Source organism: Hippichthys cyanospilos, chromosome 12 (genome assembly GCF_059441005.1).
Source record: "Hippichthys cyanospilos isolate Australia breed blue-spotted pipefish chromosome 12, RoL_Hcya_1.0, whole genome shotgun sequence".
Taxonomy (NCBI): Eukaryota; Metazoa; Chordata; class Actinopteri; order Syngnathiformes; family Syngnathidae; genus Hippichthys; species Hippichthys cyanospilos.
Window position 1 is genome coordinate 15454337 of NC_142380.1, and position 26686 is coordinate 15481022.

Sequence of the window (26686 nt, forward strand, 5' to 3'; positions counted from 1 at the left end):
TCACTATGAAGAGAGATTCACTTTATAGAGGTTTTCCTAAAATGTTCAGAATTCATTGATGAAATATGTGAATAATTTTTTAATAAATATGTAAATAATTTTATATACGTTTTTTTTAAAAATAAATATGTAAATAAATGTACATTAAACAACTTAAGTTGTTTAAACACTAAAATCTAATGCGGTAAAACTAATGTAAAAACATTTTACATTGAACAAATATCTTTATTATTATTCAACAATAGTTAGTGAATATATGATCATAATAAAACATGATCAGTGCATGTCATCAGCGCGGAGAAAGTAACTGTCAATATAAGCTTTCCGCCTTCCACAAGTCGCATTATCTCTTCTCTCTTCTTCAGAATGCCACATATCGCAGCAGGCGAAGCATCGTACTCCTTTGCAATGGCATTCTGCTTCACTCCACTCGCACACTTCCGAATTATGTCGCACTTCTCCTCCAACGACAAAGGCTTTCGCTTCCGACTTATAGATCTAGCATCCATACTTTTCACGGCAGATTCCGACATCTTAGAATTTTCGGAGGGATGACCAGCGGAGAAACGCGTGCGCAGTGGACGGCGGACGAAGTGAAAATGCAAGAGAAAGTCGCGGCGCGCGAGAGCGGCTAGGCAGGGAGGAAATCCCGACAGTGCGCCCAATTTTACAACTTCACAATTTTCGATAAGTTCAGATATTCACAATATAGAGGTAGATGCTGTCAAGGGACTGACTAATAGCATCACTATGAAGAGATTATTCACTATGTGGAGTTTCACTATGAGGAGGTTTTACATACACGTCAAATATAGCTGTTTTGCAAGGGACCGTAAAGATTTGTTCACTATGAAGAGAGATTCACTTTGTAGAGGTTCACTATATAGAGGTTCGACTGTACTTCATTCGTGAAACTTTGTTGTGTGATTTACCGATGTTATAGTAATATCTGGGGCGGCGGGGTGGTCGACTGGTTAGCACATCTGCCTCATAGTTCAGAGGTCATGGTTCATTCCAGTTCGCCCCGCATCTCCTGTAGAATTTGCATGTCCTACCCCTGTTCTCTATATCGTGGCACTGGGCACTCCTGTCTCCTCCCACATTCCAAAAATATGCATGGCAGGTGTTTTATACACTCCAAATTGCCCTTAGATGTGATTGTGAGTGTGAACGGTTGTTTGTCTCTTGTGTACCCAGCGATTGCCTGGCAACCAGTCCATGGTGATGACCCCGAGTGAGGATAAGCTGGAATAGAAAATGGAGGCAATATCTGGTGGATGTATGTATATATTGGAAATGTACTTTCCTAGATCGTACATATGAGAGTTCCATGCGTATGACAGAATGAATATTTATTCCTTCTTGACACAAAAAGCTGATCTTTAAAATAGATTTTATTTATCAATGTAATTTAACAGTTTTACAATATACAGCCGACAGGACTAAGACATTTCAATGTATTTTGGCCCTAAAGGTTGAAGAACACGAAGAACAGACACAGTTAGATAGAGATATGATAGAAGGTACCAGAAGAACTGTGCTCTTTTCATCTGTGCTTTTCTTCTCAAATCCAACCATGTGAACATTTTACACATGGTACTAAAAACACAGAAAATCACAATCTACACTTGGACTATTTGTTTCACTGGATTTTTTTTTTTCAGCAAGAAAATTTGCATTCATGATCAAAGAACATTTCCTCCTGTTCCTGTTGCTTGTAAAATGTGTAAATGTGTATGCAAAGTTATATTACAGGAGAGAAAGGACTTGGATCAGTGGTAAATGAGGCAATGTTGCAAATAGGGTAGTAGATTGTTTACAATTTTAACAACGTTTTGCACCTCGCTGTGCTTCTCGTTTCACTTTAAAAGCTAATATGCAGTGCACAGAACCATATTATAGATACCCCATGCAGAAAATACCACAGACTGTGAAGTGAAAAACGGGTCCTGAAATCTGTGGAATCATTCTTTATGAATCATATATTATTGTTATAATTGATAGCAATAAAAAATTATTATTTGGTGTTTGTTTTGCTCATGTTTTAACATGAATGTTTAAGATTAGTGTGACATTTTAGTGGCCACTGCCTGTACTGAGCTTTTTTTATTTTAGAAAAAAACCCCTAACAAACAGACAAACAAAGATAAAATCAAACAACCAAAAAAAAAAAATCCAAAATTATGTTGCTGCAACCTCTGTTCTTACCCAAGCTCACTCCCTGTAAAAAAACTGACCATTTTTCTTTCAAGTTCAAGTTCAATCCAAAGCTTTATATACTGTATGGCAATAATCATATCAGCTGGCAATATCTTGTGTTTTCTGAGAATGTGCTTTTGAAAAATCAACAGTGTCAATGGACACGTACAAACAATGACTAAAATCCAGAGATAAAATACGCGGATTTCCTTTTTTCTTCTCTTAGTACAAAATTATTTTAAAAGATTAGCATAAGAAGTGTCAAGATTAGAGGTACATTGACATAAACACTGTCTGCTCTACATGCAGACTCAGCAGTAAAAGCTAATCCACTACATGCAGTACACAGTACACATGACATCTACATTAAACAACAAGAAACGACAAATCCAAGGGAAATACCTTGCCCCCCTCTCACAAAAGATTAACACACACACATGCGCGCGCACGTACGCACGCACAGTAATTTATATAATTTGTACATTTCTATACAACGGTCAGAAAAGTTGTGGGCCAGCAGATATGGAAAGGTTCATAGAGCTAATTGTGAGAACATGAAGTTTTACTTTGAGTAGCATTAACATCTTTAATTCATGAGAGACCCAAGCAAATGCTGAAAATAATAACAAAAACAAATTTGGGCAAGTAACACATTTTCAGCAAAAGATGTTCCACAGAGCACCTGTTTTCCAAGGATTTAATTAAAACACTCAACAAAACAGATAATGTTGACTTTAAGTACTTAAAGGGATCCTTCTCATCTTAAATTGAAATAATGTAACCTGTTTGTTTCTATCTTCCAGTAAGTGTCTAGCATTTTGAAAACGTGTTTACAAAACCGTGTAAGAAATTATTTGTGTGCTTGCTTTGCACCCATGCACATTTTGTCAAAACTCCATCTGTGGCCACTCTGTCACCGTTATTGTGCTTTCATTGTTATGTGCGTGTCTATATAAGGCCGTCTTGCGGATAACAGAAGCAACTGCACGGTTGAATTCACTTGTGGCACGCAGCCAAGAGAAACAATTTCTTTTCGTCAACAAATTATTTAAAACTGAGTTAACTAGCTGGCCTAATATGGTCACATATATGTACTGTATCATTAGGCATACACTATTACTACTAATTCATACCTACCGGTTGTGAGCTCAAGTTTACACGTTCATTTTCCATGAATAAACTCGGTGAACAGCTGAACTACTGTATTCCTCAAAGTCTTTATAGATTGCAATATACTGTAAACAATATTGCACGTATATATATATGCATCCTCCTGGTAGCGCATTCTGGCTCTGCAATTAATTTGGGTGTATGCCTGTTCAATACCATAGACTCCAAAAAGTTGTCAAATCTGCACCTGTGGTATTTCAGATGTCAACAAAACAAAGCAAAACAAGGAAGAATATAACACAGCGGCCATGTGAAAGACTGATATTGTAGTTTTGTGCAGGATTGTGAAAGAACAAAGCACAAATTTCCTTTTCAAAACATAAATATCAATGTTTTTCTCTCACAAAGTTCCAAATAAATCAGAAGCGAAAGGGTAAGTGAATATTTAATATTCTGATTCAAGTTTTTATTTCTGTACAAAATAAACAACGGTTTTATATTGATGGACTACACTCTTCTCTCAGTGAGATGATTAAATGATACTTCTAGTAAAAAACTATATAACTACATTTCACGTTTATGATAAAAATTTGAAGTCGGGCCGTTCTGGAAACAAGCTGCCTTTTTTTTTTTTTTTTTTTGCTTGAAAGATCACTTTGCAGCCTAACCCACGGCCAATAAACTTGTGCAGAACGAAACACAGAACACACCACATGGGGTGGACTGCTACAACCACATAAAATAAGACACGATATAAACCTCACCGCTCAAGATTCTCCCTCATGCGTATCCCAAATCTGTATTTCACACAAAAAGGATTGCTGGAAGACTAATGAAGAGATGTCACTTCTTAATATTTCAAATACTTTTCACAGGCACATCAAACGGCCGTGTGTATGTGTGTGTGTTGTCTGATATCACTGTATATAGAATATCTTACTTTTTCTTAGTTTTCATACAACATTTCCGCAGGCAAACCACAAAATTCACTTGGAACTTGAGAATGGCCCTTGTAATTCTCTTTCTTTTCTTTTTGTGGCTGTAATCATTCAAGCAGCAATTTTAGTAGTGAAACAACACTTTTCAGTTAATCGCCATACTGGAAGCTTCCGTCTGTACTTATCATCAGAAATAGAAGCATCATATGTAAAGAGAAAAACAGCAAGGACTAGTCCTTCAAATCAACTTTGGGCGAGGTCACTGCATTGTAAAATGTGTATCATGAATGCCACAGTGTATATTCGTGGTTGTAATCATTCTAGCTGTAGGAATCTGAATCAGCAGGTCCATAATAAGATGACAGGCGTGTGTTTCTGTGCTGCTGTATGCCCAACACAAACCAGTCTTACAATCTCGCGCACCTTCGAACTGCTTGAATATGGCATATAGATGTTTTACAAACAAATGTAAGGAAAACAAACTGAATGATTAAATTATGTGCAACACATTTACAATCCATGCACACACGCATACATACAGACTAAATCTTTTGGACTGTGACCCAATTTATTTTCTTTTTTGTGCCTGTTTTCTTTTTTCCTATGGATAAATCACAGGTAGCTAGCAGAGGTTAGGATGGATATAATAAGCCTTTACAATATGTAAAGGTCTCCAGCAAAAAGGGATCTTCCCCACAAGACTGTGGGAAAGTTTGGTGCGGATAGTGGAGAGGGGAAGGAGAGTGTACAAGGGGGGGAAGGCGTCAGTAGTGGGTATCAGAGTGGGATGCCATCTATGCACTGGGGTTTGGGTTGTTGTGTGTGTTGGTGGATCCGTTCCTTCCCTGGATGGTGAGGCTGATGTCATCCTTCCTCTCATTCTCCTCCTCTCGCAGCTCCTCCTTCAGCTCATCCTTCTCCTTGAATGGACGAGCCTCCACACTGTCTTCGGAGGCTGCGGGGGCGTAACGGCCCGTGCGGTGTTCTCGCAAGGCTGGCCCCCACTTCGGATGTGCCTGGCATGCATGCTTTAACCGCTGAGCAAAAAAAAAAAAAAAAAAAAAAGAGAGAGAGAGAGAGAGATGAGGACACGTGATTTGGAGGCGGATGCAGTAAATAATGATAGATAAATCATCATTTCAGTCCAGTATGTAATATATCCTCATGTGACCCGGCCTATTTATTGGCGTCCACTGTTGTGTCCATTTTGTTTCAGCAAGACAGCAAAGAATTGCATCGAAATGAACCAATCATTGGACAGGCCAGTATGTTGTCTACTGAGATACTTGGACTTAGCAGTCAAAATATATCCAACGAAAACAAATGTCCACAACAGTGTGGAAACAAATGAATAAGATGGGTATCAGCAAGATATATACCTGTACAATATATTAAAATAAATAAATGACTAAATAAATAAATAAACAAAGACATTAGCGACATCTTCTGGCATCTAGGTGCCAAGCAACTGAGGGGGCGCCTTTATTCTGTCAGGCCAGGGGTAGGCTTGTCTAGTAAAGCGCTTTGCCGCCATCATGTGGCTTCTAAAGAGGTCTGCTACACAAATTTACAGCAGTGTGACTTGAAATTTAACTGAACTTAATGTGGCTTTGTCACATTGCGAGTGTTGCATGAGAACAATGCACACAAACCCTCAAGATACGCCATCTGCCTCGACAATAAAGGCGATTCTGATTCTGATTCTGATTTTCCCTTTGCCACTCTGAAAATACTAGAGTACTGCATTCTATGTATTATCACTAGAATTACCTAATGACATTCATTCATTCATTTGTTTTTCTTTTGATGACAGATAGATTCCAAATTATTGGAAACCGGTTACCATGACCTTCCAGAGGTCAGGGTTTCATTTCCACCTTAAGCCTTCTTGTGTGGAGTTAAAATAACGGCCTAAGTGAGGACAAGCGCTAAGATAATGGATAGAGGGATGTGAAAGTTATAGGTTTTTGTAATATTATTGTAATATAATGTTTTTGATATGGTGAAGAGGTGACTGGTTATTAGAGAACATTCTCAGACATATTACTTGATGTCAAAATTAAAATTAGATAATCTCAGAGTATTGTGGTGTTATGATGTAAAGGTCAAAGACCAATATGGGGTCTGTTTTCATAAACCGAGACACATGCACTCGGTATAAAAACTGGCACGTCTTTATTTTGTGCCGAGGCAAATTGAGTTCATAGAGTCTGGGACGGCACAGCATTATGTGAGGTGATTTGAAAGACTGTGGCCATTTGCTTTTACACAAGCGCACATGACAATTTGGTGACAGAAATTAGAGCCCTCAAAATTGTTGTAAAAAAATAATCAATTGAATGCAGTTTGACTATTATCATTATTGTCATCTTTATTGTTTTTCTGTTTTTTTTTTCCCCCCAAACATCTCTACATGCTCCACCATAGCTTTTGGAGGAAAAGTGGGAGGGATTTACCCGATCATGAATGATTGGGATGAAAGCCGATCTCCCAATGGCCATGCCAATGGTGATCTGTGATGTCCCTGGCCAACTATACATCATTCGCAAGTAGAGGGCCATATAAACAAATGTTCCATGTACATATTTTTTTGCAAACTTTGATCTTTTGCATTTGTCATAAACCGTGTATGCACCTCGCCTGTGCTGACTTTAAAAGGAATGAGTGGAGCTGCTTTTATTGACCAGGAACTAAATTGGCTGTGTTCACTCAAACAATGGGACAAACACACCATCCTACATGCAACCCTCTGCAAGAATATCAAAAGAAAGACAATGCCTCTCACCCTGGTTCTGGGAATCAAAATTGTATTTCATAAATCCTATTGCACTGAACTTTTAGGATTTTCAAGCAAATACCAAAGCCGACAAAGATCACTTCACAAAAGCAAATCGTTTTCTTTAATCTATAGTTTATGTTATTGGCAGTGAGGTAGTGGAATATAGTAGATGACTTGTGAAGAACTGGGCTTTAGAATGTGTGTTACCTCTCTAAAGGTTGCTCCTGGGGACTTTGAGATCTTGTAGAAGGCATAGATGGGTATGCAGACCACTGAGGACAGTGCCATTGAGAAGCCAATGGCCAGAGACCACCCGGGATACACATAGTCATTATAAGTGATCGGCTTGTACTGGATCACTGTGAAGATCAGGATGAACTGAGAGGACAAAAGAGACACAAGTAAATGTATGACTGCTACAGAAAATGTAACAAACATACTGTACATTCGCTGGCTGAATCTAATTGATAGTTGTGTGGAATCAGGTCTTGTAAGGCCTCCACCTTGCCAACACAATATCACTGACCTTCAAATACAATTTAAATGTCATCTTCAGGTGTTTAGTGTTTTGCAATATCATACATTCGCAACCAGGCAACCCCACCATGGTTTAAATTTTTCTGAGAATGTTTGTGTTCACTCTGTGTAATCTATAATTTGCTCCACAAGTACAGTATGTTGTAACTAGAAAATGTGCAATTCCTAAAGAAATTGCATGTGAATGTGAAAAAGCTGAAGAGAGAGGTGTTGAACGGTGGAAGGATGTGGAATGTTTGAATGGCTTGAATCTGTGAAGTAGTCTGAATATTACAAGGTTAGAACGGTTTGAATAGGCCAAATAATGTAGAAAATACAAGGGAAAAAGTGAAAAAAGTGGAATTGTGGGAAAATGTTGATTTGTGGAAAGAGGAAAAGGGATACAGCCATGAAATGGTGGGAATTGGGGGTATCAATTAAAGTTGGAACGGTGTAAAACGGATGAGTAATGGCGAAGAAGGAAGGTTACAAATTTTGGTGAGAACTGTGGGAATGAATGCGGATATATGGGTAATAATATTGGAATTTGAAAAATGGAAGCAATAGTTGCACAATTAATTGGAATAATATGAAATTGAACGGTGTGAACCGGATGGACTGGGAATGACTTGAAATGCGTCAAAAACGGGCAGAATAAGAAAGAGGGATAACATATGTGTGAAGGCTTTCATAGTATCTGCTGCCCATGCTCAGTGAGCTATTTCAAACTTGGTCAAACATTCACACCGCCATGTACAGTGGCATGAACAAATATCTGAACATTTTGGAATTTCTGCATAAAATCACCACTAAATCTGATCTCATCTTTTCCAAAAGCAGAAAGACCATAAAACAGTGTGTGCTAAAACTAAAAACACCCAGATATTTGTTGGTGAATAAATTGTCAATGATAATGACATGCAAAGAATTCAGAAGTGGGAGGAATAAGTCTCTGAAGCATCACATTTAATAGCTGGTTGCTACCCCATTGACACCAATAACTTCATCCATAGTTGCAGATCAGTTTGGCATATCGATCAGGGTCAATCTTGGACCATTCCTCTCTCCATAATTGCTGCTCGTCAGTCAAGGTTCTTGGGGTGTCTGACCTGAATCATTGTGTTGAGGTCATGCCTCAGCATCTCAATGGGGTTCTTGTCAGGACTTTTACTTAATCGCGCCATAATGTGTATTTCGTTCTTCTGAAACCATTCTAAAGTTGATTTACTTTTGTTTTTTGGATCATTGTCCTGTTGCAGCAACCATCCTATTTTTAGCTTCAAATGCCTGACTGTGAGCCTTCATGTTTTCCTGAAAAACATCCTGATTAACCTTTGAATTCATGTTTCCATAAATGATGGCAAGTTGTCCAAGCCCTCATGCACCAAAACAGGCTCAAACCATGCTGCTCTCTCCACCGTGTATCATGGTGGGAATGAAGTGTTGATGTTGGTGAGCGGTTCCATTTTTCCTCCACATATGATGTTTTGCGTTCCTCCCAAACAAGTAAACTTTACTTTCCTCAGTCCACTAAATATTTTACCAGAGGTCCCGGTGGAGTGCCTCAAGCTTTTTTGAAAATATTACATGTGTACATCATTCCGGAAGAGCTGGACGAAGTGGCTGGATAGAGAGAGGTCTGGGTTTCCCCGCTAAAGCTGCTGCCCCTGCGACCCAAACCTGGATGAGTAGTCGAGAATAGATGGTTGATATGAAATGCTCCCACCTTCTCCTTGGGCAGGTTTGTTACTTATTCCTCCCCTGGTATAATATTATTCTCATTACCAACTTCAAAATCTCTAAATGTTTGGTTGCTTTTAGATTAAGCAGGCACTGTTTTTTCATTTGTATGATATTGGAAAAGATGAGATCTCATTTAATGGTTAGTTCATGCAGAAATGTGTGCGATTGCAAAAGGTTCAGATACGTTTTCATGCCGCTGTATAAGAATTAATTTTCTACTCTAAAAAACAGTATGTTCAGACCATGGGTACACAGGTATCAAATACCCAGTTAGTTCAGGCAATGTTTGAGAGTTATAAATTGCAGAACTGCATAGAAGACCTAAAGCTAAGTTGCGTGTTAAACTAACCACAAAATGCATGAGTAAGTATTAATTCACCAACGGGTGAAATTGTAGAAGGACAAAAATATGTAACTGTTCCATTCTAGAGCTAGTCATAATTATGTGCATCAGTAGTCAGCTGCAGTGCAAGCCTTGAACTGCAGTTCTTAGTCTGTGATGGACGGGGAAAAATCTAAAAAGAATCTGATCTGTAATTCAAAACAATGAATTTGTTAGTTGCCCCAGAAGCATAGTGGACAACCACCATATGCGTTGTTAGGAAATTCTACTGATAGGAGCTGCACACATCCATTTTCCAGCCAGAAAGCTTTGCACTCTGAGGTTGAAATTGAAAACAAAGCCTAACAGATTAGCTTTGAAATGTAGGTCATATTCCTAAAATGCGCTAGTGTTGTGCAAACAGTTTGTTGTGGCTAAACTTACAGAGATAATGACAGGGGAGATGAACCTCCAACAGACTTTGAAGAAGAGCGGAGGGGGGAAGCCTAACATCATCTCAACATCTTTAAAGTAGTTTCGGTGACCTGAAAAAAAAAAAAAGTAAAGTGATTTCACAGAACTCCAATTAAAATAATTGTCAATAAAATCATAACAAGAGCTGAACAACAAATTAACATTAGGTGCAAGCACTCATTACATTACCTAAAAAAAAAAAATACTTGACTCAACATTCTAATTATATTGAGGTACTATGTTTGTTCTCCAAATAACTTAGAATCCACCCCAAATTTTTTTTTGGTCTTTTGGTGTAGTACATGGCAGTTAAAGACTTTGTGTAAGTGCAACTGAGCTATGGCTACAAACTAGTGGTGAATGCTAATATTACATTGTCAAACTATTCCTTAAAAACACCCCTCCTATTTTGTGAAAAACATGTATTAAATGTTCATCACCCTAATGTAATCTAACCAGAAGGAGGGTATTAATATTGATGATCAAGTCACAGAAATGACCCCTTTCCATTATAGGTGAGAGAATACTGTCAGAAAATGGCCAACCATTGACAAAGATAAGAAAACTAGGCCATCAACCCATCATAAATCCTAACACAAAAGCCAGCCTTGAACAAAAAGCGTCATCACCGTCCCGCAAGAACAATGACGAGTTGAAGTACATTCCTTACCATAAACATACATGATGCAGACACACATGATGCAGGAAATGATCACCAGAGAGAAACTAGCAGCATAGTTATCCATTAGTAGCAACCAGTAGATTCCGGCCTGCAGATATAAACAAAAAGAAATGGGTCATTCAATCTCTCTAGCATGATATAAGAAATGCACCGTCATAGATAATCTCAGAGGGCATACTCCAATTGCTTAAAATTTTGACAAAGTACATGTTGCATTTGCTATTTGATCAGCAATCGTGAAACGGATACCATTGCTCAAGTTGATTTTTTTTTTTTCTGGCTACAAACCCTCAAACTAAATGCAATTAAATTAAAAGTTTTCTATATGCATGACATGTTTGAAGTATGACTCATAAGTATAAAGTACACTGGGTTTCAACATTGGAAAACAAAAATGCTTTCAGGCATTAGTAATTTGCCCCTACCTGAGTTGTTAGTGGAACCCCCAGGAGGAAGCCAGCAATGGCTACACACAGTGTAACAACAGTCTTGTTTCTGATAATCCAGTCTGTGCCAATCTCATCAACAATCGCCGTCACCAGGGTCTCCAACAAACAGAACTAAAAAAAATAATATTAATAAAGTCATGAATGTATGTGTATTGATTTCTTATATTGATTATGATCAAACACTGATTTATTACACTCTACTGTGTAGTTTTGTTGCACACCACAGAGAAGAACCTTTCCGCGTAAACAGTGCACAATTTGTACATATACTTTCAGGGTCATTTTGGTCTCCACCACTTCAATGCGGCAAATTGAAAGTACTATTTTCTCAGGCCCTAGTTTGTCATGGTTGCATGGATTTGTCATCACTTTTCTCTCTCTTATAGCGCCCCCGCGTACACCCAATCTATGTATAATAGTACTGTGTGACCAAGGTGATTGATTTTTGAGTCAGGTTATGATAGACGAAGAGGAGTGTTTTATCTTGGAGAGCTGAAAAGTTTTCTGCTATATGGCTGACTTTATTTGGTGTAAATGTTTTTTTTTTTTTTTTTTTTTAGGTAATGTGTTATAAGTAATTAAAACACGTAACAAAATAATTTTTAATACCTTATTTGAAAAATAATAAGAAAAACTAAAAAAAAAAAAAAACCTAACTCAGTCTGCATGTCAAGTATAAGAAGTGTACGGGCTGTTTGTTTATGTGCAACAAGATACATTTAACCAGGCCAGGAGTGAGCCATCTGGAGGGCTGTGCAATTTCCCAGTGGGCTGCAATTTCGGCCCACAAGGTCGTTTCAAATCTAACAAATAATGTGGTCTTCGCTTGCCTAGCAATTCCCGTCGTGTCTAACCTGGAGTGGTTACTTAATGTTTTTGTTTTGTTTTTTTTTTTGCTTGGTTCTCCTTTTTATGAAGCACTCAAGCCACTTTCTTGGTGCACACTCGCAAAGAGTGGATCATTTGCTAAGCAGGCATCTGTGTGACACAGGTACCAAATCGAACCTGTTGTGGAAGTGTTTGCTCTTGTCTCTTAAATAATATTTGACATACTGGGCCTCAGTCATTAGACCGCAAAACTCCAATAAAAGCCGCACATGCGCTGACTTATTATGTGAACACGAGGGAAAAAATGTTTGTTTACTGTCTTTTTTTTTTTTAATGTGGTATCTGAGCCTTGATGTGTAGGGATTGCAAAAATAAAACAATAATTTGGAACTTGAATCCATCTTTTGGAATGTTCGAAATGTGCGACATCTGGTGGCTAAAAATAAAATATCATAAAATGTCAGTGTCGCGAACTCCCCGGTGAGGAGAGCATGACTATTTTGCAAATGGAATGGCCTCTTAATTTAGCCTAAACATTCAGATATTTCATTTTGTAATTTTTGCTCCATTTTTTTTTCAAACAAATATTAAAACGACAACTCGAGGAAAAACTCATAAGTCAACTCTAAACCGAAATGAATTGTGGTAATAAAGTACTGAAAAAACAAAATTGGCACGTAGCGCTACCATATTTAATGCAATTTCACAATTTCTTAGTGAGTGTTCATCTTCTTCGTCATGTTTCATTACGTAGGTGCCCCCAAAAGGACAAACACACCCATAACAGAACCCTTTCATCAATAAAACAAAAACGAACACATTTAAGGGGCATTTCAATATGGGCTAATGTTATGATTTTATTCATTATCCACTTTTAGAAAAGGGATCACATGATCACAGTCCACCAGCAAAGATAACTCTGACCTTTCGAAACTAATGGGGCGAAATGGAACAGTCAAGTGACACAGTCCTGATACCAACCTCGAAATAATGTTTCAAAACAGATGTTCCGCCAGGGTTTCGATACGTACAAAACATTGTTACGATTTTTCCATCACTACTGATGTGCATGTCGCATTTCGTGCAATGTGAAAAACCGAAACAGATAGTCCAATTTAATGTTTACTCATAACACTAGTGATTATTGTTCTATTTTTTGAAATACTGAGACTTCAATAATTCAAAAAAAAAAAAGAAGAAAAGAAAAGGCTTGCAGCCCTGCACCCAGGCTGGCAGTAAGACTGAGTATGAAGAGATAGATTGCTGGTCTCGAAAGAAGAAAAAAACAATAGTATTTAAGAAATACATGGATAAAACAAATACCGATCCAAATGACTGTTTTTTTAACTGTGACCGAAGCTAATGTTTACATGTAATATTCAATTATGTAAACCCTGCTCATGATAAATAGCAATAAAACATAATTAGCTCATCATTATAAACATTAATAAAGGCAAGATCAGACTGCGGATAATTATTATGAGGTCTAAAACAACAAAATGTTGACATTGGGTGGAAGGGTAAACTATTTTAGGTTGAGAAAAAATATGCTAATGATTGAAAAAGTTCACGAAAATGAACTATAGTGAAATCAAATAAAATTGTAGGTCGGTCTGAGCCATTGAATTCCATAAGATGAATATGAAAATGACGCATTATCTGCAAATAACAAAAAATGACAAAGTTTAAACTTGCTTTTCGGCCTTACCTGAGTTCCCAGCCCAAGAAGGATTAACATGAAGAAGAAGAGAAGCGACCACAGTGGAGATATGGGTAACAGAGTGAGGGCTTCTGGGTAAGCCACAAAGGCCAGCCCCGGACCATGATCAGCTACCTCTGACACGGGCACGTTAAGGTGGTGTGCCATGAAGCCCAGGATAGAGAAAATGACAAAGCCAGCATAGACACTGGTTGCACAGTTGGTTATGCTGATGATGATACTGTCTCTGTATATAGAAACACAGGTTGGAAAGAAATTAACCACCAAGTTATTACACACAAAACCACCATACCTCCTTGCTTTATTCGCTAAGGCACAGACATTCTGGAACAGAAAATTACTTTCTCCCAAATCTTCACCTGGGTATAGAAAGTTGACACATCCCTGTTTAAATATCAGGTTTTTGTCATGTAAAAAAATGAGACCAAGATAAATGAATTCAAATCTTGCCACCTCATATGTGACATTTAACCCGTGGAACCTAATTGAAAGTAAAATAGAAGTATTATAAGTGAAACACAATAACAGAACAATTTAGTTGAAAAGCAGTGACCCCTTTCACATCCTTGTGAAGTATCGCGGCCGCTTTTAGGTCATTTTTTACTACATTATTCTCAAAGCATTTTAGCTAAGGGATGGCACAATCCTGGTTGTGCTGTATCTAAGTGGTCATGCTATTTTAAACTGTGACATGTTGTTACAATCTGGGTGGAATTTCAGATCCCTAATGTCTTCTTTCAATGCTTTCCCCTTTGATGTGACATCATATGTTTCTTTGTATCTTCAGCTTTCTAACAGATGCCTGAAAGTTTGGTTCTAACACAGACTCAAATTTAGAACTAATCCTTAGTCCCTCTAGCTAAAAAAAAAACAAAAAAAAAAAACACCATGCCACCAAAATGTTGGTGGTCTTCAGGTATCAACAATATCCAGAAATGTCACAGGCTTCTCTGGTCCTAAGCTCCTTCAGAGATGGACAGAAATAAAGAGGAAAAGGGTGCTGTGGTCTGACGAGTCCACATTTCAAATTGTGTTGAAAAATCTTAGCCAATGCATCCTCTGCTCCAAAGAGGAAAGGACCATCTGGGTTGTTATGGGCGCATAAAAACCACATAATCTAGCATCTGTGATGTTTTGAAGGGCTGTTTAGTATCCATGGCAGACATTTGGTTTGGGGTTGGGACAAGATAGATTTAATTTTTTGTGGGAGTATGCAGGAGAAGAATTTTTAATTTAAAACAACCAGGATTGGGAGTTGAGAAGATGTGATTCTTTCACTGGGAGGGGCTGGAGGTAGACAAAAATTGTGTTTCAGTTTGATGCAGCTATATACAGGCCTAAACTTTGACCACCTTCAAACTCAGGCTTAAAACTGAGAAGTGTTCTGTTAAAGAGTTCTATTTGACTGCGCCTTTGAATTATTATTTCATGTTTTATGGATGATTTGATTTACAATCTAGCAATTATATTTAGAGTAAAACCACTTGGGATTGTTTGTAAGCAATACATATTAGCAACAAGACTCTTGTCCTGCTTCATACCTGGCCCACTGCAATGCGTAATTCTGTGAAGTTGCATCAGTGGGGAGACTCAAATCACAGGAATGACGCTTCAGAAGCAGATTAAGCTAAAGTGCATTTTTGTGGACAGATAGCTTCAAGTCAGTTTACACTTTGGGCCTCTCTCCTCTCTCTGATGTCTTTGCTCTGCCAGCAGGTGTGGGCAAGCTCAAGAGAGGAAATGATGTCCTTTTGTTTCCGTATTGCTTTTCTCCTCATTCATTTTACAATCCCTTAGTGAACAGAACTCTAGAATCTGTTATGCTGCACCACCCCATGCCTTGAACACGAATCACTTTTAAATCCCCTAGCCTTCAACTTGGCTCTCGGCCATATGACCTTTATTAGACTAATATCACATAGCGTAGTCCTGTCCCTGTTGTTTCAAGGCTCAAGTAGATTTACTTTTCCTACCGCAATTCGCCTTTTCTTTTTGCCTCCTCATCATTTTATGGCTATCAAGCTTCACAGACTATTGCAAATAATAGGACGGTGCTCTGTGGAGCTCAGCCGAGTACAATCATATCCAATAATAAGATACTCACACTTGTGAGGAAGAAACACTTGCCACTACTCCAGCACATCAAAAAGTGCTTGATCTGCCCAACTAGGTTCAGCAAACATTTTTTTGTTGAAGCTAGGCGGCAGTATAGTTTTCTACGCAGGCATTCAACAATGTAATAATCGGACATTTTAATAACTTCAGTTGCAAAATTTAGTTTGGTATCACATTTTATCATTTTGTCGAATAAATAATTTAGAACAATGATTCAGCTTTAGTACACCACTCACAATTGGCTTATTTTTTCTTGTAGTTTTAAGTATACAGTATTTCCAAATTGTAATGGAAGCCAAATAAGGTTTAGTTTGAAACCAATGCAAATGACAATGTTTTTACCAGAATGCAGCATCCACGTTTCTGCTACAGCGAGTATTTTAAAATAGGCTTTGCATCAGGATGCAATATTAAGCCATTTTTGGCCAGTGGCCAAGCTGTGGTGGCTCTGCCAGAACAATAACTAGCACTGGCTGAAAAAAAACTTAACAAAGTGAAGAATTTATTTTTGAACTGAATTTATTGTGCGTATAATAAAAAGTTGTATTCATGTTGTTTGGTGTTGATATTACTTGATCTCTGACTTTACGGACATCCTGTTGAATATGCAGGAAAATTCATTTTAAACAATGTTGAATATCAAGTTGCCAGAAAAAAAACAACAACAATTTTTAACTATTTGGCCGATTTTTAAAATCAAGTGCAAAGAATAAAATTGAGAGGAGAAAGTACTGGTGACACGACAGCCAGTCTCAGTGAAGCTCAGGTCACGTAGCGTCATTGGGCCATCGCACCACCATTAATGTTTATAATGCCACCATTAGTTTATGTTGTGTATATGAAGTTCCCAATCTCAATTTTGTTGTACACAATGACAATATATGCCTTCTATTCTATTCTGATTCTTAAAAATTCAAAGTACCTGAAGCAATTGTTGTGGAACTTGTTGTAAGAAGCCATGGTAATAAGACCACCCCAAGCACATCCCAGAGAGTAGAATATCTGTGAGGCAGCATCTCCCCAAACCTAAAAAAAAGGTTATGACAGTAAATGAACAGTTTTAGGATAAAGATATTAGTATTTTTCACTATGTGCATGTAGGCACAGCCCTCTAATAATAAACCTTTCTTTTAAGTGTTATCAAAGTAGCTTTTTTGTGTTATGAAATATGAATCAGTTGAGTTCATCATCACTGACACATTAAAAATATAAAGTGGTTTGATATTGTTTGACAGCCAGGCTTCTTTGCAACAACCTATCACAGTCTTACTGAAAAAAAAAAAAAAAAAAAAGAGTTGGGTGCAAAGGCAACGGCCCACACTTTTGTTTGGCATGGTGTATTGATAATGGCATCATTCAAATTAGTTTAAATACAAAATATAAACTAATCCCTTTGGCACTAGTCTGTAAAAAGCAATCATGTCCCCAGGAAGCATACAACATGCATGTCCTGTGGGTGTCATCAGGAGCAAACTGCAATTAGCAATCATGTCGACTAGGGAATATTATTGTGATTTATATAGTTTTTAACTGCTGCAGTTAGTCCATTGGGGCATCAATTTCAACCACTAGAAAAAAAAATGGAAGTGATGGTTACATGAAATTCACATTTGATCATCTGTCACATACACTACAAAGCAAAGGTTTGCTGATCTTAGTTTACTTACTTTACTTCACTTTAACACCTATCTTGTATTTCCTGGCTAAGATGCAATCAGAGTGATTGCCACTTTGCGATGTGCTCATTGGTTACTTGAATGTTAAGACATCCCAGAATGATTTGCTCAACTATGTGCAAGCGATTTATTCATTCAAATCATACTTCAAAAGAAAAACAACATTAAAATCTCAGTGGGTTTTCTCCGGGCACTCCGGCTTCCTCCCACATTCTAAAGACAGGTGGTAATAATCCAAAGTGTTCTGCCTCAATGATACAGCTCCAAGGAGAAGTAAGTTAATGAGGCATCGTGACAAATAACTTCACTTTGCCACATCCAGCAAAGCTACTTAAAATGGCATATACGTATTTGTTCTATAAATGTCTACGTCCACGATAATGCTGAAATGTGAAATGTTTTTCACAAAGAAGGTATGAGCTCAGCTTCAGTTTAAGCATGAAAACTTATAACCAAGTCTCTTCCATCAAACACTACTTGTGTTGATACATGATACAACACAAGTGTATTTTTAGTGTCCATTGGTTAACATCCATGCACCCATTAATCCATCCAGTCATTCATTCATTCTCCAAATTGCTCACGCGTGAAATGTTTGACTTAAAACAATTACCTTTGCATCAAGGACCTTCTGCCATTGAGGAGTCAAGTAATACATTATGCCATTGATGGCTCCATCCAGGGTAATGCCACGGATGAACAGGATGGTCAAAACAACATATGGGAATGTGGCTGTAAAGTAGACCACCTGCAAATAAATACATGAACACAACCGCTTAATGACTTCAGTAAAACAGCATACTTTTCCTTATTTACAAATGTTAGACTGACCTTTCCGGAGGATTTGACACCCCTGATGAGGCAGAGGAAGACAACGACCCAGGACACAGCTAGGCAGCCCAGGATGGGAAGGCGCACTTCTCCAAAATTCCCAATGTCATCAGAGATGTTCAAAACATAGTGTCTGAAATAAAAACATGAGCTTTTAAAAAAGATCTGCAATATTTTGTTTGAATTTTTGAGTTAATATTTCTTGGGACTATCAGGCACACTGGCTTACAAAATGCACTCTCAATTTAGAGGATTATTTTTTGTGATTTCCATACATAGAGTGCACTGGGTTATAAGGCACATTAAGAAAAACGAACCAGTTCAGAAAGTCAAACTTTAATCAACTTGAAATTGACATCATGGAAAGTTTTCCTCAAGAAGGTTCTCCACTTTTCCTCTAGAGCTTTTCCTCACCCAGGCAGTAGGAAGGGTACACGCTGGAACTGGTTGCCAGCCAATTGCAGGTTACACATATATGAATAACCAGGCCTACTCACAAACAAAAGGCCGGTTTTCCATTATGGTTTCACATTAGCACTCTGCGATTAAACTATGCAAATTGGCTAAGCAGCACACAAAACGCAAACCGAGATCCAAAACGCGATTTGAATTAAGTTCTCAAAGATTTCCTCTTTTGTATTTCCCCATGTCATATAATTAGCGATTTCGAGACCTATGGTTACGTTTAAAAAAATATTAAATGTGACAGAACACATCTAGTTGCATGTTATTTAAATGTATAGTCAGTTTTTAAAATTCTATAAACACCGCACCTTTAAGTAGCTCTATACTTCTAATAAATGGAGAATATGCTGTAAATCACTCACAAGGCTGTTCAAAGCTGATGACGAGGTGTTGCATTTCCAGGAATTTAGTTCAAATATTTGAAAGCAGTGCACTCAAATCAAGCATGTGTGAGGAGACCTTATCTAACATGTGCAAGTTAGACCTTGAGCACAATGAACCCAAATTCAAATAAAGGAGTTTTCCCAGAAACAGTGCATATAAATCATATATATATATATATATATATATATATATATATATATATATATATATATATATATATATATATATATATATATATACACACACACACACACACACACAAACACACACCCACACACACACACCCACACAATATAAATGTTCACAATTTACTTCTGAGACTTACTTCCAGTATTCCTCGCTAGGGCTGGTTCTTTTGGTCCGGTTCACTATCTCACCGACTCCTTCCAGCATAGGCCGAGTGACATTAACAAAGCTGCCATTGCTTTGGGGTACAACACCGCTGCAATCGGGCGTATTCCAGGGATTGTTACAGTACGTCCATGGCAATAAGCTTGTCATGGATGAGAAAAAGTAGTAGAAGGCTATACAAATAACCACGTTATAGTAGATCCCAATATAGGTGGACACCACCATCATGCCATAGCCCACACCTGCAGAAAAGAAGAGAGGATATATATATATTTTTGTTTTTTTTTTGCTAAATACAGTTAGATTACAAACAATGAACACTAATAATATATATAATGATACATATTTTATATATATATATATATATATATATATATATATATATATATATATATATATATATATATATATATATATATATATATATATATATATTATGATATATAATAATAAAAAACAATATATAAAAATAGAAAAATTCATCTATCACTTTTGCACCTCATACTGTATGCACTGGCTGACGAAAAAACAATTAAAATGTAGGTACTTGTTGACAAAAGCGCATTTTAAATTTGATTTGTGCTTTAAACATGCAACTCATAAGATTGAGACTTCAGTGTTTGAAGTGCAGGGGTAGGTCAACATAACTTTGGACTTTGCCACAGGACACAGTTGACATATCACCTTCCATGAATCACATATTTGACATACTGCGGGAGGCTTGAAAACATTTTACTTTTCCAGGAGTATAGCTTTATAGAATTGACACAAAATTCCACTGAAAAGGAATGCCCTACCTAAAACAAATATTTTTAAGGAGGAGGCATGGGTCCTGGGTATGTTTTTCTTCTAACAATGAGTATTATATAAGTAACAAAAAAAAATGCTAAATTCTGCCTTTTCCTGTTAATATATATATATATATATATATATATATATATATATATATATATATATATATATATATATATATATATATATATATATATATATATATATACTGTATTTTTGTTTTTTGTTTTTTTTTTACACCGGACAAAATTGTAGACCATACAGTGAACCCCCGCACCCAAGAATGAACACATTTGCAAATTTCTTTTTTCTTTTTTGGACCCACCATGTAAGACTCATATTGAATGTTTATCAGTGTTTTATCTCACTAGGGCTGTGGGTGTGCTGGAACCTACCCCAGCTGCCTGAACTGGTCTCCAGTTAATCACAGGGCAATTGAAGCATAATATAATGCACGGCATTTTGTTACGCCTCAATCCTTGGATTGGTCGGAACCCAGTTGTTAACTCTACAGTACATATACAGTTCAAATGTAAGAACAGATTACAGGGACAATATGAGTTACACATTCAAACACACAAACCTTTGAACATTGGACTAATCTTCCAGACTCCCAGACATCCCAGACTGGCAAACTGTCCGAAGGACAACTCAAGGAAGAAGAGTGGAATGCCGCAGAAGACCAACATGATAAAGTACGGTAACATGAAGGCACCTGGAGAAGACAAGACATTCGCACAACAGTCAACACAATCTTGAAAAGAAAGAAAGACTGAGTGCCTGAGAGAACTGTGATTATTTCATGTCAAGACAGAGGAAAAATATTATAATATCCAGAGTACATGTTCTAGCAATGGCACTTTCTATTCCCTCAAAATACGACAAGAAGCCTGTCCCACAAAAACGGTGCCTTACATAAACAATACAGTAGATTGACATGTTAGACCTACATAAGTTTTCCCATCCATCACTTCTATGTCTTTGAATTCACGGTAAGTCTAAATCCAGTTTTAAAACTTTAAATATTTAGTCCAATTCCACTGCTGTCCGACGCTCCTGGATAATTAAGCCCAATCCTTAGTCATAACACTGGGTTCCAGTCAGCATGAGCTCGACAGAACATTGGATTCATTGACAACTTCATCCTGACTTTTCATTCTCTCCCTTTGAGTTCAGCATTTCCTCTTATCAGTTCCGGGTTATTACCCTACCTTTTATCAGTCTCTTCAATTTGTCATAAATTTTCCTCTGGAGACCTTGTTCAGGGAGGTTGGCTATAGTCCCATGGTTCTTATATTTCCCAATATATGTGCTGTAACTGTAATCACAGGAAGTTCAAGTGTCATACTGTGGTGTTTATCATAAGCATGCCCATCTTTATTGCCTTGAAATAATTGTTTCCCTTGTTTCCTCTGGTCTATGTTAGGCATTGTGGACACTATGTCACCGAACAGCACAGTGACTACTTGTCACACTAAAAATTAACTGATTGACTGCTTACAAGTGTGATGACTCCTGTGTAGATAATTACATGGCATCCCTTGGTTGAACATGCCCATACATTATTTTCAATCTTGCAGAGGTACCGTCATTTATGTTGGGGGTTTGTTTCATCTATTTATTTTTGAAGGTATCACATTTGTCCAAGTAAAAGTCACCCTCGCTTATATGTCGACGCCCCCCATTTTTACTTCAATTTGGGTGAATTTTACAAAAAATTAAAAAATAAATCATTATATGATTACCACTGACTTTAGTGATTACATAGATCATGGCTGTCCAAATATAACAAATGGTGTGTAACACATGCTGTGTATTATTAAAATGACAAAATTATGGTACTTTTAGACGTATTTCTTCATTGTATATAAAATAATATAGGGTTAGAGAAATATGTAATCACTTTAAGCCTAAATGACATGATATAACTTATTTCACATTCAAATTAATGTTATTTAAACACAGATGTGTGGGAAAATTTGGTCTGTTTTGAGTTATGCAGTTACTGTATAAGTCGACCCCCCTAATATGGGGTTGGAAAATAAGGAAAACAAAACTTGACTTGTACTCAACAGCAGCAGCTGTTGGTAACTGCTAAGACTTTGGTTTCAAAATGAAAAAATAAAGTACAGTGGACAGAATTTTCAGTCTTATCGAACCATCTTCCAGATTTGATCTGGGGGGCCGACACATTTTCTCTCTGTATAACAGCAAACTTAACTCATTCCTCTTCGATAAAGTGTATGGTCAAGAATGATTTATTGTTTTATTACTCCTTCCGAGCTTACTGTTCCACGTGTCAGACACTGAATGGACAGCTATAGCATTACCGTACACATTTTCTGTGTCTTACTGTTCCAAGTGTCAAACCTTTATTGATGTGGTAACTTGCAAAAAACGGAGCAACATATTTATTTACATGTATGGTGCTGAATGGATAAATGATAGCATTTTCTGGTATTACGTCTCACTGCTCCGGGTGCCACACATTGAAAAGACAAACTATGTAATTTCACTAGTATTGCCCTGTGGTTTGTTGGCTCTGGAGTGGATCAGTGATGGATGCGGTGAATTGCATAAAACGGAGCCCAATATTGATTCACATTCATGGATGTTCATTTGACAAACTATAGCAGTTTTTTTTTAATATTGGCTTAAGTAAGAAGCATGGTTCAATAGCTGCTCCATGGGTAAACTGCCCTGAGACAAATTATTCTGTGCTTTGAACCCATTTTTCCTTTTTCTCTTTTAAATATGACAGGACAACAATTTCTCATAAAACACGTGCAACTATTTCATAATATTAGGAAACCTTTCTCTCAAACATTTATGCCCCGTAACCCTAATCGTGTCAAAACAGTTCACTAATTGTGTTAAAACAGTTAACTAATGTCCTAAAACTACTTTAATGTTTACATAGTGTAAACCAGTTATTCTCATTCAGGGTGCTGTGGCTCAGTGTGCCATAATAGATCATCCATTTCATTAACAGTAAAAGAATTCTTTCCCATCATTGCTGGAAGTACAACTTCTGTTGCTCAATCATCTAGGGTCTCTATTTTGTGCTTCATCATGCTCCGCACATTTTTTTAAAGGGCCTAGCTCATGGTATTTTTCCATCTTCACCAGTTAAATATATATATATATATATATATATATATATATATATATATATATATATATATATATATATATATATATATATATATATATATATGCATAAAAACTACACTTGGTACAATTGCGAGTTATTTTCTTAATAAATATGAGTTTTATGATACCGATATATTATTAACTAGGAAGTAAAATGCCTTGTTTGCAGAGACTGCATGTACTTCTGTGTGTCTGTCTTGCCCCCTTCATGACATTATTTAATTCCGGCCACAAAACATACATCAATCCATGATCTTGACTGCACATCGTCAAGAGGATCGCGGTCGATGATGGCTATTCCAACAGCGTGAATAATGGGGCCAAAAACAGGCGTTTTACAGAGAATAAAATGCAACATGGTGTTAATACACCACTCTAACCAACAAGCATTGCTCCTATCAAATCAGTCCCCATGGGAATCCAGTATTCAAAACAATAATTCCGTGCACAGGTGAATTATTTACTACTGATGTTGATTGTCCAGCCGTGCGCTCCCAAACCCATATTTTTGTCACTTTAGCATTTTCTACAGTAAAACGTTGTAGCTAATAAATGAAACATTTCTGTTTACTTGGCTGACTCGGTGTAAAATCTCTCCTCATCAGCTCCGGACCCAAAACTAAACTTAGTTGTGTGGATAAAGTAGTGTGTATCTTCTCTTGCACAGGCGGTATGGAGAGGTGTAGGGGAGATATGAAATGCTTCTGTTGACTCGAGTGAGCCTGGTGTGAGAGTGCAGAATAAGCCGGGAATGCTTAGAAATGCATCAATGAAAGAAAGTAGCCCTTTTGGGGAAGTTTAGGGTGAGAAATCACTATTGGAACAAGGTCAAAAGCTCCAAAAAGTTGACTTTTCATGATATGGCCCCATTAAGATGGCTGCACTCAAATAGAATGTGCCTTGGCATTGTCTTGCTGTAATAAACAGAGATATCGCTGTAAAAGATGTTGCTTGGATGGCAGCATATTGTATGCTGCGCCAAAAGCTTTCTCTACCTTTTAGCATTAATGGTGCCTTCATAGATGTACAAGTTACCCATGCCACAGATGCTTACATTTGAACTTTGAACGTTGATAAGAATCTGGAGGCTTATTTTTGTCTTTGGCCCGAAGGACACAACATATACATAGCATATAAATAGATTTGCTTGCTGGTGGTTAGCAAAAATAAAAAAAAATGTAAAAAAACCCTCCCAAAAAAACACAGATAAGCCGCACTGGACTATAAGCCAAAGGGCTCAAATCAGGAGGAAAAAGTCACGACTTATAGTCCGATAAATACGGTATATATTATAACGGTATATATATATGTCTAACGGCTTTACAAAAAATGGCTACAGGTTTATTTATTGATCTGGCTCATATCACCAGGTCAACGTACAACTTGTAATTGGTATCGGAATCCATGTGGGCTTCGCTTTTCCCCTTCAAACCGCTGGAAAACATTTTTTTCCACATGGTCTTGTTTGTTTTGTGGGAGCGATCCGGACTCGTGCTCCAGTGAACTAAAAAATTACATTTTATATGGGCGTCATGTCAAAAATATTGCTAAATGGACCTGTAAGTGCATGATTTACATCCAAATGATGGGTTCCTGATTCAATTTCATCCAACTACAACAGAGATAAATTGTACAGCGTGCATAACTGAGTAAAGAACCTACTGTTCAGGAAACAAAACAAAAATACAAAACAAAAGTATTTGTTCATTGAATTACCGCAGTCCTCTTTTTATCTGTTGATTATCCAGTTTGTTTAGTTGAACGTTTAGTACACACATACAATATGGTTCTCTGTAATATGAAAAACCAACCTCCTCCATTTCTGTAGCATAGGTATGGAAACCTCCAAACATTGCCCAGACCGACAGCATAGCCAACACTCGTGAGGACAAACTCAATTTGGTTCCCCCAGTTCCCTCTACGGGAGTTTTCATCCTTCTTCACCGGCTCACCTGGAACTGCTCCATTCTGCAAAAAAGACACAGTCAAGGTCAGCTCATATGGTAGCAAATCGAAGGGTTGTTCGAACATTGGTTGGCTTGTTAACAAGGTTCTGCAAAATTGCAACAGTTGAGTTATATGAAATTTGAACATGTGCCATAAAGGTTTAACACTGTCATTCCGTTCTTGTATGTTGTCAATTAGACCATCTTCAGTCCATTTAATTCTATTGTGGGTTTACACAATACAAGAGTTTTACAGACACAAGTACTTACCAATGTAAATGTTTCATGTTTATCCAAATTTAAATCTATATATACAGGATTGACATTTTCCAATAATAATTTAATGACTGTAAATATGCCTTTGAAATAGGCAAAAGTTAAATAAGAATACAGCTTCAAAAGAACATTTGGCCTTTGAAGCATTGCGAAGGGAATGAGAATTATGTTGCGTGACAAGAAGTTGTTAACGCTCTTAAATTCAGAGCAAACTGGCAAGCTTGCAATAGTCCGACAATGATTATAATAACAATCACACAGATTGAAAACTATACCAAAGATACAAAATGATATTATCTATGATGAATGATGACCAAACTGGGGACAGAAGAGATAATAAGACAATCTGAGGACAGTTGGTATTAAAGCAAAAGACACAAATGAACTTTCAGGTAGCAGAACCAGGAATTCAACTCCTGACGCACAAATAAACAAAAAGGAAACATGAGAAAGACTCAGTAACCCATTTAAATATTTGAAAAATGGATAAATAAGTAAAAATATTGCACTGGCTCCTGTTTTTTTTTTTTTAAGTTCAATTTTCATTTTCAACATCCAATCAGTGTAACCGATATAAACGGGATGTCTTCACTCTCCGTTTCCTCTTACACAGGTGCTGTGTGCAATAGATATCATAAGGAATGGAATGTCATTTGCAAGTTTAGCATGCGGTGGATGCATTGGAGCAGACAGGATCTGAACTGAAATTACCGCCCGAAGAGGAGCCCATAAGCATTTGGTCTTGTCGTCCCGATTTCAAGCTTCTTCTGCCCGTTTCCCCCTCCCTCCATCATTCCATCTGCTGCCATCAGATGGTCGCTAGCTCTTACTCATGACCTCCTCTGCAACCTCAAATATAGTGTCGTGAAAAAGTATTTCCCCTTTTCCTGATTTCTTTGGGATATTTATCACACTTATATCTCATAAAAACAACCCA

General features: G+C 37.3%; 1 protein-coding gene across 4 annotated transcripts in view; it reads right to left on the reverse strand.

The window, feature by feature from the left end:
• Nucleotides 1-1376: 1376 nt before the first annotated feature.
• The window catches only part of slc6a9 (solute carrier family 6 member 9), a 68803-nt gene continuing 43493 nt past the window's right edge, over nucleotides 1377-26686 (reverse strand). For all 4 annotated transcript variants that reach the window (XM_088429017.1, XM_088429016.1, XM_088429015.1 and 1 more), the window contains 12 exons: nucleotides 25339-25495; nucleotides 20958-21089; nucleotides 19557-19824; nucleotides 18383-18515; nucleotides 18165-18299; nucleotides 16798-16901; nucleotides 13749-13986; nucleotides 11189-11323; nucleotides 10752-10851; nucleotides 10052-10152; nucleotides 7234-7404; nucleotides 1377-5284 (listed from right to left, as the gene is read on the reverse strand). In XM_088429017.1, the coding sequence (XP_088285143.1) occupies nucleotides 5042-5284; nucleotides 7234-7404; nucleotides 10052-10152; nucleotides 10752-10851; nucleotides 11189-11323; nucleotides 13749-13986; nucleotides 16798-16901; nucleotides 18165-18299; nucleotides 18383-18515; nucleotides 19557-19824; nucleotides 20958-21089; nucleotides 25339-25495 (1917 nt within the window). In that variant the 3' untranslated portion in view covers nucleotides 1377-5041. The remainder of the gene's footprint in view (nucleotides 5285-7233; nucleotides 7405-10051; nucleotides 10153-10751; nucleotides 10852-11188; nucleotides 11324-13748; nucleotides 13987-16797; nucleotides 16902-18164; nucleotides 18300-18382; nucleotides 18516-19556; nucleotides 19825-20957; nucleotides 21090-25338; nucleotides 25496-26686) is intronic.